This window comes from Hemitrygon akajei, chromosome 31 (genome assembly GCF_048418815.1).
Source record: "Hemitrygon akajei chromosome 31, sHemAka1.3, whole genome shotgun sequence".
In the NCBI taxonomy this organism is placed as follows: Eukaryota; Metazoa; Chordata; class Chondrichthyes; order Myliobatiformes; family Dasyatidae; genus Hemitrygon; species Hemitrygon akajei.
The window spans coordinates 5,900,981-5,915,846 of NC_133154.1; the positions used below are offsets into that span (position 1 = coordinate 5,900,981).

Consider the following 14,866-nt stretch of genomic DNA (forward strand, 5'->3'; position numbering starts at 1 on the left):
TACAACTTCCTGCAGCTTTTTCCCAATCCCTGTGTGGTGGCCCATCCGTACCGGACGGTGATGCAGCCAGTTAGAAGGCTCTCCACGGCACGCCTGGAGAAATTAGCGCGTCTTCGGTGACAGACCAAATCTCCCCAAACTCCGAATGAAGTATAGTGGCTGTTGTGCCTTCTTTGTCGTTGCATCAGTATGCTGGACACAGGGTAGATCGTCAGAGATGTTGACATCCAGGAACCTGAAGCTGATCACCCTTTCCATTACTATTCCCTAGATGAGGACTGGTGTGTGCTATCGAGCAAGGTGGGGTCAGTTTAAAATCTTGTCTAAGGGCAACATCTCCCACCAGCACAGGGGGTGTGATGAAATGTCGAGCTGGATTAGGTGAGACGTAATCTAGCTCTGAGCCACGTTTTGTAACACGAAGAGGCAAGAGGAGACTCTGCTCAAAATCATGGAATGCTCTTGGGCTAAAGAGATGGCTTCCATAGCGTGGACAACGTGCAACGTGGCTGTTTGGTTGAAATTGTTGGGTTTTCCAAAAGGGGTTAGGGAGCAAATGTGCAAGCATGTGATGTGCACAACTGTGGCTTTGACGGAACTTGGTATCCGAAAAGTCTCATTGTCAGGGTGGAACTGCACAAGCAACACAGACAGAAAACGTGATAAGATGAAAAGCACATTTTAAATTGCCTCAAGGACAGTGCTATCTCTCTGGTCCAGTCAAAACTTAGTGTTTAAAAATACGTCGTTGACAATGACAAACTCTGTGCTGTGGGTTGGGAGAGCTCGACACGTCCTTGTCTTCTACTTCCGTTTTGCCTTCTGCAGAGCAAGATGGAGGAAAACTGCTGCAGCTGGAAATAAAACACTAACTTCACTGGTTTTTGATTTTACGCAGGAAGATCTCTCAATATTTTGTAGGAAGCAATGCATTTATTCTTGTTAGAGGCTGGGAGATTTTTATTTGAGCGCTACAGCACAGAAGCAGGCCCTTCGGCCCATTTAGTTCATGCCGAACTATTCTGCCAAGGCCCGTCAATCTGCAACTTGGGCCATAGCCCTCCATACCCCTCCCATCCATGTATTTATCCAAACTTCTCTTAAATGTTGAAATCAAGCCTCTTATGCTGGCAACTTGTTCCACACATGCACCACCCTCGGAGTGAATAGGTACCCCCCTTATCTTCCCTTTAGGCATTTCACCTTTCACCCTTAACCCATGACCTCAGGTGTTGTTGACAAGGCCAGCATTAGCCCTTGAGAAGATGGTGGTGATTTTCTTTCTTGAAACCCCGCAGTTTTCTCCCCCCAGTTTCAATAATTGTTGTTCGTGTAGAGGAGGAACTAACAAGGTTAAGTGGACAGGAAGCAACCTAACTGTGTGTTAATTCAGTGCCAAGTTGATGCCAGGCTATCTATTTGATTTCATTCTCTTTTAACACTGCAGTTTTGGATACCACTCAAAGGGCAATAAGATTCAACTTGAGTAACAAACATGAAATGCTGGAAGAGCTCAGCACGTCAGGTAGCCAGTCCTGATGAATGGTCTTGGCCCGAAACGTCAACTGTTTATTCCCCTCCATAGATGCTGCCTGACCTGCTGAGTTCCTCCAGCATTCTGTGTGCATATTGCTCTGGATTTCCAGCATTCGCAGAACCTCTTGTGCTTTAGATTAGATCTGTGTGTCCGAAAGGCAGTTTTCCAACCGTGGGGGACATTCGCAGAGCAGATTACAAGAGTCTAGCTTTTATCAAAAGATAAAGATTTGAAGATTAGCTTAGTTTGTTACATAAAAACATGCTGTGAGATGCCGTTTGCATCATTGACCAACAGAGTACGGGGATACATTGGAGACAGCCCCTAAGCGTCATGTGCTTCCAGCACCAACATAGCACTAACCCTAATCGTACGTCTCTGGGTTGTGGGAGCAAACCGAAGCGTATGAAGGAAACCCGTGGCGTCACAGGGAGGACACCCCAGCCCGTTACAGCCTGTGGTAGGAATTGAACCCCGATCATTGAATGCTGGTGCTGTAAAGCATCGCGCTAAGCCACGAATCTACTGCAGCGCCCCAGATTATTTTCAGTAAACTTTTCGACCTGTTGGTCCAGGTCTCTGGTCTGCTTCTTCTCTTAACAACCGCGAACACTGGTGTTCGACTATTTGTGAGCCCCAGTAATGGCTCAGAACCTTGTGGCAATGGAGCCACTTTTCCCATACTCAGAGACTGATAGATTCCTGATTGTCAAGGCATGAAGGGATATGTGGAGAACAGAAGAAATAGGAGCAGTTGGCCATCCGGCCCATCGAGCCTGCTCCGCGATTCAGTAAGATCATGGCTGATCTGGCCAAGGACTTACCTCCTCCTACCTGCCTTTTCCCCATGCCCCTTAACTCTCCTACTATGTAAAAATCTATCCAATCTTATCTTAAATATATTTTAGGAGAAGGCAGGAAATTAGGGCTGAGAGAGAAAATGGATCGTCCATGATGAAATGGCAGAGCAGGCTTGATGGGCCGAATGGCCTGATTCTGCCCCTATATCTTATGGTGTTACATAGCCTGACATAGCTGGCTTCTAATGTAAGGAATGACAAAGGGGGGGTCAGTGGAAAGGATCAATAAAAAGAGACAGGGAAAGTATATTTGTAATATGTTCTTGGTAGATTAGATTAGAATATATTTATTTATTAATAATGTGCAGTGAAATGCACCATCTGTGTTAACAACACTATCTGAGGATGCACATTTTGTGCCAATATTTGCACAAAATATTGGCACTTATTTGTACACGGGAGAATTCACAGCTCGGTCTGAACCCATCCAAGTCTCCAAGAGACACACACTCCACGTTTTAGGAACAGTTTCTTCCCTCCGCCGTCAGATTTCTAAATGAACAATGAACACCACCTCACTACTTCTGCTCTCCGCTTTGCGCTACTTATTTAATTTTTTATGTCTATATTTCTTAATGTAGTTTTTAGCCCAGTTTATGTCTGCTGTTTCCACTTTTGTCAACATGATATGTCTGTCTCTCTTTTTTTGCCCTTCATGGTTTCTAGAGCTTGTCTGCCCACAACTCATCACCGTGGTTCTCCAGTGCAACCTTCCCACCTTGGACCTCTTTGTCTCATGTTCTCAATATCTATTGCTTATCTTTCAGTTATTTTTTCCTCCCTTTTCGTATTGGCACGGTCTGTCATCTTTTGCACATTGGTTGTCCGTCCTGTTGGGCGCAGTCTTTCATTGATTTTATTGTGGTTAGGTTTCAATAGGTACGTTTAATGTCGGAGAAATGTATGCAAAATACATCCTGAAATTCTTTTTCTTCCGCAAATGCCCACAAGAAACTGAATCTCAGCGTATCATATGGTGACGTATATGTACTTTGGTAATAGATTTATTTTGAACTTTGCCTGCATGCACCCATCTCTCTACACCCACTGCCTGTCAGGATGTAGAATGTAGAAGTGGTGGATGTGGGTTCGATTTCAATGGTTAAGAGAAGTTTGGATAAGTTCATGAACAGGAGCAGTATGATCTGGGTGCAGGTCAATGGGACTGAGAATTATAGTTTGGCACGCACGAGTTGGGCCGAAGGGCCCGTTTCTGTAGTGAAGTGTTCTATGAGTCTGTGACCTTTGCATAACATCACACACTCTTCAATAGCTTCACACCTTCTGGTGCACACTGCAAAGCTGCAGCAGTGCGGTGTTCTGCAAAGGTGCTGGCTGGACATGCGGGACGTCAGTTTTCAAACCAGTGGTTCAGATTTCAAAGTAAGTTTATTATCGAAGTACACGTCTGTCACCATACATAACCCCGAGGTTCATTGCTTGCAGGCATACGCGGTAAATCCAAGAAACGCGACAGAATCAATGAGAGAGCTCACCCAACAGGACAAACGACCAACGTGCAAAAGGCGACAAGCTGCAAGTGCAAAAAGAAATAAGAAATAAATATCAAGAACATGAGATGAAGAGTCCTTGAAAGTTAGTCCATAGTTTATAGAGACAGTTCAGTGTTGAAGTGAGTGAAGTTATCCACTCTGCTCCAAGCTCCTGATGGCTGAGGGGTAATAGCTGTTCCTAGACCTTGTTGTGTGGGACCTAAGGCTCCTGCACCTTCTTACTGATATTAACTGTGCAAAGGAAGCATGGTCTGGATGGTGGGGTTCTTGCTGATGGAGGGTGGTGGAGGCTTTCCTACTTGGGAGTGAAGACCGTTTGATACCACATCAGAGTGGAGGGTGCACTGACCTCCAAACACTGCACCTCTGTACAAAAGAGGGGATGATGTGGCCATCGTAACTGAGAAGGAAGTGTATGAAATATTGGCTGAGATGATGTTGTAAAAGGGGAAGCACTCAGGGGTTATCAGCCTTAAAAGTGGATAAATTGGTAAAACCCTCAGTGGCCACTTTATTAGGTACACCTGCTCGTTAATGCAAATATCTAATTAGCCAATCATGTGGCAGCAACTCGAGGCATAAAAGCATGCCAGCGTGGTCAAGAGGTTCAGTTGTTGTTCAGACCAAACATAAGAATGGTAAAGGAACGTGATCCACATGACTTTGACCATGGAATGATTGTTGGTGCCAGATGGGGTGGTTTGAGGATCTTAAAAACTGCTGATCTTCTGGGATTTTCACACACAACAGACCCCAGAATTTACTGAGAATGGTGCACACACAAAAGAAAAGTCCAGTGAGTGGCAGTTCAAAGTATTATTTACATTATAGAAACATAGAAAACCTCCAGCACAATACAGGCCCTTAGGCCCACATGCCGTGCCGAACATGTCCCTACCTTAGAACTACCTAGGTTTTACCCATAGCCCTCTATTTTTCTAAGCTCCATGTAGCCATCCAGTAGTCTCTTAAAAGACCCTATCGTTCCCGCCTCCACCACCGCCGCCGGCAGCCCATTCCACGCACTCACCACTCTCTGCGTAAAAAACTTACCCCTGACATCTCCTCTGTACCTACTTCCAAGCACCTTAAAACTATGCCCTCTCATGCTAGCCATTTCAGCCCTGGGGAAAAAGCCTCTGACTATCCACACAATCAATTCCTCTCATTATCTTGTACAACTCTATCAGGTCACCTCTCATCCTCTGCCACTCCAAGGAGAAAAGGCCGAATTCACTGAACCTATTCTCATAAGGCATGCTCCCCGATCCAGGCAACGTCCTTGTAAATCTCCTCTGCACCCTTTCTATGGTTTCCACGTCTTTCCTGTCGTGAGGCGACCAGAACTGAGCGCAGAACTCCAAGTGGGGTCTGACTAGCGTCCTATATAGCTGCAACATTACCTCTCGGCTCTTAAACTCAAACCCACGATTGACGAGGGCCAGTGCAGCATATGCCTTCTTAACCACAGAAACTTGGATTGTACAACGTTGAGATTCTGTGTTCAAAATCACCTGGTCAAAGACAGCGGTCAGAGGAGAACGGCCAGACTGGTTCAAGCTGACAGGAAGGCGACAGTAACTCAAATAACCACACGTTGCAACAGTGATGTGCAGCAGAGCAACTCTGAACATACTGGACTTTGAACTTTGACGTGGATGGGCTACAAGACCAGAAGACCACTCCAAGTTCCACCCCTCAACCATCAGGCTCTTGAATAAAAGGAGATAACTACATTCTCCTGCCCCGTCGTTGAAGTGTTCCCACTGCCAATGATATCACTTTCAAGGACTCTTTATCACATGACCTTTGTTCTCATTATTTATTGCTATTTATCAATATTTCCATTTGCACAGTTTGTTATCTTCTACACTCTGGTTGATATTTCATTGTTCCTGCTGTTTACACACATAAATGAGTATTACAATCAGGGATTTTGATCTACTTAACTGAGAATTTTTATTTAGGAATCACACAGTAGAGCCTAAAAAAACAACATGGAAAATTGTAAAGCATAAAAAACTAAAAATTCAAAACCTGAAATGCCAGCAGTTTGCTCAGTACTTGGTTAAATCACCTCTCGCAGCTATTGCAGCCAGCAGTCTTCTTGGATAAGTCTCTATTAGTTTTGCACAATGTGATGAAGCAAGATTTACCCATTCCTCCTTGCAGAATTGCTCAAGCTGTGCCGGGTTAGTTGGGGAGCAGTGATGGACAGCAATAGTCTTGCCAGAGATGTTCGATCGGGTTAAGGTCAGGACCCTGACTGGGCCACTCAAGGGCAGCAATTTTCTTCATTCAAAGCCACTCAGTGTTTGCTCTGTCAGTGTGCTTCGGGTTGTTGCCCTGCCGAAAGATGAACTTCCTCCCCAGTCACAGGAGAAAATCTGCAGATGCTCGAAATCCAAGTCTGTCTGTCTGTCTCTCTCACACACACACACACACACACACACACACACACACACACACACACACACACACACACACACACACACACACACACACACACACACACACACACACACACACACACACACACACACACACACACACACACACACACACACACACACACACACACACACACACACACACACACCCCTGCCAACCTGGAGCCTGGACTGGAGAAGAAAAGATGAGGAGTATGAGGTGGGGGAGGGAGAGAAACACAAGGTGATAGGTGAAAAGGTGAAACTGGGAGTGGGAGAGATGAAGCAAAGTGCTGGGAAGTTGATCGGTGAAAGAGATACAGGGCTGGAGAAGGGGGAGTCTGATAGGGGAGGACAGGAGGCCCTGGAGGAAAGAAAAGGGGGGAGGGGCACCAGAAGGAGGCGATGCGCAGGCAAGGAGGTAAGGCAAGAGAGGGGAAAGGGGATGGAGAATAGTGAATGGCATCAGGTTGGAGGCACCCAGACGGAATACAAGGTGGTGTTCCTCCCAACATGAGCGTGGCCTCATTGCAACAGTAGAGGTGGCCATGGATTGACATCAGAATGGGAATGGGAAATGGAATTAAAATGGATGGTCACTGAGAGGCCCTGCTTTTTCTGGCGCTTGGCAGAGCAGTCTCTCAGTCTACATTGGGTCTCACGGATATAGGCCACACCTGGAGCAGCAGACGTGGTATATGGCCCCAACAGACTCACAGGTGAAGTGTTGCCGCACCTGGAAGGACTGTTTAGGGCCCTGAATGGTGGTGAGGGAGGAGGTGTAGGGGCAGGTGTAGCACTTGTTCCACTTGCAAGGAGAGAGCTCAATGGGGAGGGATGAACGGACAAGGGAGTTGCATAGGGAGCAATTCCCGTGGAAAACAGAAAGTGGGGGGTGGAGGGAAAGATGTGCTTGATGGTGGGATCCTGTTGGAGATGGCAGAAATTCAGGGGAATTATGTGCCCCCCCACTTCTGGCTTCTGCCCCCTTTCCTTCCAACTCTGATGACAGTCCTCAGCCCAAAACATCAACAGTCTACTTTTTTCTGTAGATGCTGCCCGACCTGCTGAGTTCCTCCAGAATTTTGAATATGTTGCTTGGATTTCCAGCATCTGCAGAATCTTGTGTCAGATTGTCAGATTGGTTTTGGTGTTGGTTTATTATTGTCACATCTTGCAAGGTACGGTGAAAGGCTGGTCTTGCACACTCTCATGCAGAAATAAAGTGCAGTGCATCGAGCTGGAGTAAGGTAAAACAGAAACAATGCGGAATAAAGTGTAAAATATCTGAAAAAGTCAGCACAGATGAAGTTCAAGATCATAATGAGGTAGACTGTGAGGTCAAGAGTCCATATTGGACAGGAGGTCTGTTAAAGAGTCTGGGACTAATTGTATGATAACATGGTCTCTTGCTTCACAACAGAGGAACAGTAGCTCTCCTTGAGCCTGGTGGTACGTGCTTTCAGGCTTTTGTAGCTTCTACCTTATGGGAAAGAGGCAAAGAGACAATGTCCAGGGTAACTAGAGTATTTGATTTTGCTGAATGCTTTACTGAGGCAGCAAGAAGTATCTTGATAACTGGGCCTTATATGACACTGTTAGTAATAATACACATAAAGAAATTTCAAATGTAATTAAAATGCATTCATATTTACTTGTGACATTGGGGAAGGTTGGTTGGACCTCAAGGCAATCTCATTAACTCTCCCATTCTCTCTCCTTCCACACATCTGCACTACAGGGAATTTACGGCGGGCCATTAACCCATAAGACCACAAGACACAGGAGCAGAGTTAGGCCACTCTGCCCATCGTATCTCCTCTGTCATTCCATCATGACTGATATATTATCCCTCTCAACCTCAATCTCCTGCCCTCTCCCCAAAGCCTTTGATGTCCTGACTAACCAAGAACCTATCAACCTCTGTTTTAGATAATTAGATATACACGGTGACTTAACCTCCACCCATCCATGCCAATGAATTCCACAGCTTCACCACCCTCTGGCTAAAGAAATTTCTTCACATCTCTGTTTGAAATGGATGTCCCTCTATTCTGACACTGTGTCCTCTGGTCCAGGTCTTTCCCAATATAGGAAACAACCTCCCCAATTCTGCTCTCTCTAGGCTATTCAATATTTGATAGGTTTCAATGAGATACTACCCCTCCCCTGTCATTCTAAACTCCAGTGAGTACAAGCCCAGAGACATCAAATACTCCTCATGTGTTAACCCTTTCATTTCCAGAATCATTCTTGTGACCCTCTTCTGGGCACTCTCCAACCTCGCAGCCAGAAAGTGATGTGGGAGGACACCAGAGCACTCGGGGAAACCCGTGTGGTCGCAGAGGGAACATACAAATTCTGCAGAGAGCTCCAGAGGTCAGGGTCAAACTCAGGTCATTGAAGCTGTACTGCTCTTTGCTGTAAAACTGTTCTGTCCACGTCACTGTCAAGTGGAGCAGTGACTGGGAGGCAGATCAGACGCACCTCTGATCCCGATAATCCTCTGCTTACCTGCAGGGAAAATGAGGCAGTGTTCTCGGATCCTGACGCTGTTGCGATCCAAAAGTTCTTCGGAAGCTATGGATGGGGCATAAATCTTCTTGCTTACCATCGCTTTGTTAGTGTTACCAGAGCCAAGGAGAAGCATGGTGAGGGACAGTGAGAAAGGAGAGAGAGAGAGAGCGCAGACAAAGGGAAGCACAGGAAAGAGCAGGGAGAAGAGAGCAAGACAACGGTGGCATGGTCTTCCTCAACCAGACTGCTGACAACAGAAAATACTCACTAAATAGTTAAATCAAGTAAGTAGTGCAAATATAGAAGAACTAGTGAGTAGTGTTCATGGGTTCAATGTCCATTCAGAAATCTGATGGCAGAGGGGAAGAAGCTGTTCCTGAATCGCTGAGTGTGTGTCTTCAGGCTTCTGTACCTCCTCCCTGATGGTAGCAATGAGAAGAGGGCATGTCCCAGGTGATGGGGGTCCTTAATGATGGACGCTGCCTTTTAGAGGCATCGCTCCTTAGAGATGGCTTGGATACTACGTGATGGAGCTGACTGAGTTTACAACTCTCTGCAGCTTGTATGGATCTAGTGCAGTAGCCCCCCCCCCCCCACACCCCACCAGACAGCGATGCACCAGTTAGAATGCTCTCCACAGTACGTCTGCAGAAATTTGCGTGCCTTCAGTGACATATCAGTTCTCCTCAAATTCCTAATGAAAGATCGCCACTGTTGTGCCTTCTTTGTAGCTGAATGCCTTTAAATTCTATCAGATGACAGTTAACCAATCAAATAGCCAAATTCAAGTACTGTGACACCCATCACTGAAACCAAGAAGTTTCCAGAAAAAAATGCAGAGGCAACTGCAACTACTGAAATACTCACTGAACAATTACGTGTGTATAGGTGATTGTTCAAAAATACAAACAGGGACAACAACTGTACAGCCCAGTTCAACAGTGGTGCTAATTTTAAGAGGGTATGTTGGCAACTGGTTGCTCCCTCTATAAGCTGGTGATTGTACCTAATCACACAATTGCACAAAAAGATAGCTTCCAAAGGCAGTTTCAAGAAGTAGTTGTTGGAGACAAGCCAAAGAAATAATTCCCTGTGGAGAAGGCTTTAAGGGTTTAAAGATTAAAAGTGAGTATTCTCAGGCTGGAAGGAACAATGTTTTTTTGTAGATTTAATTTATAGATACAGCACAGGAATAGACCTTTCCGGGCCAGTGACCCCGCGCTGCCCAATTGCCCCCGTGTGACCAATTAATTATGAATTGTTTTGAACTGGCAGATGTTCAAGGAGGCCACCATAAACAGAGTAGACCAGATGTGCCTCATCTGGCACCTTACAATCAATCTAAGTATATAAGCTATCTTATATATTTATAGTGTGTGTGTGTGTGTGTGTGTGTGTGTGTGTGTGTGTGTGTGTGTGTGTGTGTGTGTGTGTGTGTGTGTGTGTGTGTGTGTGTGTGTGTGTGTGTGTGTGTGTGTGTGTGTGTGTGTGTGTGTGTTTTAATTGATATCCTTGTGTTCTTTATTTTAAAAACATAGAAAACCTATAGCACAATATAGACCACAATGCTGTGCCGTACACGTACCTGCTTTAGAAATAACCTAGGGTTACCCATAGCCCTCTATTTCTCTGAGCTCCATGTGGTTGTCCAGGAGTCACTTAAAAGACTCGATCGTATCCGCCTCCACTACCGTCGCTGGCAGCTCATTTCATACACTCACCACTGTCTGCGTAAAAATAACTTACCCCTGACATCTCCTCTGTACCTACTTCCAAGCACTGTGCCCTCTTGTGCCAGCCATTCCAGGCCTGGGAAGAGGTAATTGTTGTTATGCAGAATTGAATCCAGAGTAATCACTATTTTGTTCACCTGAAACTGCTGTACTGGAAATGATGTTAAACGACCTTGAATCTTAACCTGTGCATCTTTAGAATGTGGGGGGAAACTGGAGCAGCCAGAGGAATCCCACGCAGTCAGGGGAATGACAATTGAAGTAAAAGCCAGAGTTGAGCAAGTAGTCCATAAGGCCAAAATGTCAAAAGTGATAGGAGAAGAAATAGGCCAATCTGCTCCACCATTCAATCGTGGTCAATATATTTTTTCAACGCCATTGATTCGCCTTCCCCCTGTGATTTTTAACCCTCTTAACTCGTCAAGATCCTATCAATCGTAAAGTCTATTTGCTCAACTCTGACTCTGGGCCTTAAATGCACACAGTGACGTAGCCACCACATCCCCAAATTCTCCGTGGCAGCACATTCCACAGATCCTTGCTAAAGAAATTTCTTCCTCTTCTCAGTAATGAAGGGACGTCCCTTTATTCTGAGATTCTGAGACTGTGCCTTCAGACGTAAGGGAAAAGAAAGGTGAATGAGATTAATATTTAACAAGGAACATTGGCTTTATGTGGGATTATGGTTTCCACAGACAGAAAAATTTGGGTCCATGAGAAAATACTTGGCAAAAATGTGGAAATGTAACCGGGGGGTTAGCGCTGAACACAATTTTGCCTCGAGGGGATCTTGGTCACAGAGGATTCTCTACAGAGGCCTACCAAGAACCTATTGCTCTTCACAAACTCAGGATGTCCAAAGTGCTTAACAACCAAACAATCAACATGGTTATTATGTGGAAAATGTTGCAGGTTATTTACCAAGCAGTATCAAATCAGAGTCTGATAACAGCAGGATAGGAGCTGTCCTTGAGCCTTGTGATACCTGTTTTCAGGTTTTTGTATCTTCTGCCCAATAGAAGAGAGAAGAACATATCTGGGTGGGAGGGTTCTTTGATAATGCTGGCTGCTTTACTGAGGCAGCAAGAAGTATCTCGATACCTGGGCCTTGTATGACATTGTTAGTATTAATATGCTTATAGGAAGTTCAAATGAAGTAAAATACATTCATATTTTCTTGTGATGTTGGGGGAGGGTGTTGGCTGGATTTCAAGAGAATTCCACCGATTCTCCTATCTATCTGATTAACCCAGTTTTGCTCCTTCCTCACACTTGAACTGCTGGTTAGTTACATAGAGCCGTTAACCCATAAGAGCAAGGAACGGAATTAGGCCATTCAGCCCATCTTGTCTGCTCTGTCATTCCATCATGACTGATATATTTTCCCTCTCAACCCCATTCTTCTGCCTTCTCCCTGTAACCTTTGACGCCCTGACTAACCAAGAACCTAGCAACTTCTGCCTTAGATATACACAATGACTTGGCCTCCGCAGCCATCTGTGGCAAAGAACCTCTGCCGAAAGAAATTTATTCTCATCTTTGTTCTATTCTGAAGCTGTGCCCTCTGGTTCTAGACTGCCCCACTACAGGGGGCATCTTCTCCACATCCACTCAACCCAGGCCTTTCAATATTCGATAGGTTTCAGTGAGACCTCTCGCTCCACATCCTTCTGGACTCCAGTGAGTACAGGCCCCGAGCCGTCAAGCACTCCTCGTATGTTAACCCTATCCTTTCCAGAATCATTCTCTCCAACCTCCTCCGGACTCTCTCCAACCCACCAACCAGCAAGTAATTGGGCTGTGGGGGAAAACCCGAGCACCTGGAGAAACCCAGGTAGTCACAGACAAAACGTGCAGACTCCACGAAGAGTACCAGAGGGCAGGATCAGACTCGGGTGATGAAGCCGTGAGGTGACAGGACTCTATGCCGTGCCACTGTTCTGTCCATGAAAGTGAATCTCAGGGTGGTTTATGGGGACATTAACAAAATTTGGTAATAAATTAACGTTCAGCTCTCTTTCCCTGCAGGACATTTATCCACGAGGCGGCTGAAGATGGGACCTCTCCGGAGCTGGAGGTCCGTCTGAGATGGTCGGAGGGAGAAACCAACTGGATGCCCGGGCAGACGTGCGACAGTCCGCTCCGCCACAGTTCCAGCGCCCTCCGCCTGAGTCTCCCACCCACTTCCGCACATTCCAGAACGAAGAGAGGGAGACGGTGGAGCGAAGCCTGCGCTCCCTGAACGAGGGCGGATTCTACTGGGGGCCGCTGCCCGTGGAGAAGGCTCACGCCATGCTGAAGGCGGAGCCCGTGGGCACCTTCCTCGTCCGGGATAGCACCCAGGCCGATCACCTGTTCAGTCTGAGCGTTCGGGCCCACGGGGGGCCCGTCAGCATGCGAATCAAGTTCAAGAAAGAACGCTTCTGGTTCAATAACATTCACTTTGACTGCATGGTGAAGCTGCTGGAATACTGTGTGGACAGCAGCCGACACAAGCCTTTTGTCTTTGATGGAGGAGACATGATCGTCTTTTCCACCCCGCTGCGGAAAAACCCTGTCCTCAAGCTAAAGCAGCTATGCAGGAAGAACATTATCTGCCACTTTGGGAGAGACGGAGTGACAAAGCTGCCTCTCATGCCCAGCCTTCGGAATTATATTGAGGAATTCCCATTCAAGATATAACCCCCAAGCCTGTCGATGACGTTGTCTTTCCTCCATCATTGTGGAACAGCTGGCCTGGAGTCTGGCTGCCGGGAACGCCTCCCGCTCACAGCGGAGAAAGTTGATGCCGATTGCCACTGACAGGCTCGGAGTGTGTTTGGGGCGATGACGGGGGACCGCGGCAAGCAGTGTGGAGTGCCGTTCCCTCTAAGCTGCGTAGGTGTGCAGCGTGCAGTAACTGAGATGGCCCTGCGCACGTAGCCTTTGCTGGAATTTTCTTTTAATATAATGTTTTGTTAAAGGGCCACGCAGTTTTCAGGCCATGTACAAAGTTCCTCAGCGGAGCGATGCTTGGTCTGCACGCCTGTAGAGAGAAAGAAATATTAAGAGGGGACCTTGGCGTGGAGACAGTGAGGGAGACTCTGTCACAGGGGGTTGGAGGCCTGCTGTGTGTGGAGCCCACAAGCTCTGCGATGAAGGACACTCACTGAGTGAGCAGGGAGCTTGAAATAGTGAGAAGGAAATATTTCTGTTCAATTAAGTCAACATGACACAGATTTCATTGCTATGTAACGTGTTTCATGATTCACTTGAACAGTATGAAATATGATTCATTATATATTTTAATTATATAAATAAATATATTTTGTTACATAAATAAAAATGTAAAATTTGATCCGATGTTCTGGGAAGTGGTAAATAAACAATCCTGGAAAATATTGATTGGATGAATGAACCATGAGGAGAGTTTGGATAGGCTACAAAAGTTTACTTTGGTGCAGAGATGGTAGAAGCGATACTTAGCCGAAGATTCTAAAATTCTCGGCAAGCCCAGATACAATGAGTAGGAAGGGCTTATTTCACTTGGCAGAGGAATCAGAAAGCAGCTTTTTAAAGTAATCAGTAGGTTAGAGAGAGGGGAAAAATAAATCTTTTGTAACCCGTGGGTATTGGGGGTCTGAAATTCACTGCCTGAAGAGGGGGGTAGAGGAAGAAAATCCTCTTCACTTTTAAAAACATACTTGGATACAAGCTCAAAGCTGCAAGGTTACAGATGTGAAAGCTGACATTGGGATGGTTATATCACAGGCACAGTGGGCTGAATAGCCTCCTCCAGTGTCGTAACTAAGACGACCTGTGGAGTTGGTGGATTTCCATTGGTCTTAGGTTCGAGCAGAGGCTCCCAGCGTTTTTATGCCATAGACCCCTCCCATTAACCGAGGGGTCTGTGGACCCCAGGTTGGGAACCCCTGGATTGGAAGGTTGCTGTCAACAGTTAATGTTGGGTTCAACAATCAAACGCCTAGGTTCGGGAAGGAGTGTCAGGTGTTCCTTGTATTTAGAGATACAGTGCAGAATATTCCCTTCAGGCCCACCAAGTCGTGCTGCCCAACAAGCCACCGATACAACCCTAGCCTAATCACAGGACAATGTACAATGACTAACTAACCAGTATGTCTCTGAACTGTGGGAGGAAACTGGAGCACCTGGAGAAGATCCATGCACATAAACATTCTAATGGCACCGGAAATGAACTCCGAACTCTTGAAGCCCTGGGTACCACACTAACTGTTACACGACTGTGTTGGTTACTGTCGCTTGGTCCTCGCTTGGG

At 46.1% G+C, this 14,866-nt stretch overlaps 1 protein-coding gene across 4 annotated transcripts in view; it reads left to right on the top strand.

Annotated features, from left to right (window-relative positions):
- LOC140719175 (suppressor of cytokine signaling 1-like) overlaps positions 1–13,970 on the top strand; it is a 97,216-nt gene extending 83,246 nt beyond the window's left edge. For all 4 annotated transcript variants that reach the window (XM_073033596.1, XM_073033597.1, XM_073033595.1 and 1 more), the window contains one exon: positions 12,619–13,970. In XM_073033596.1, coding sequence (XP_072889697.1) covers positions 12,679–13,272 — 594 coding nt within the window. In that variant the 5' untranslated portion in view covers positions 12,619–12,678 and the 3' untranslated portion in view covers positions 13,273–13,970. The remainder of the gene's footprint in view (positions 1–12,618) is intronic.
- The last annotated feature ends 896 nt before the right edge of the window (positions 13,971–14,866 follow it).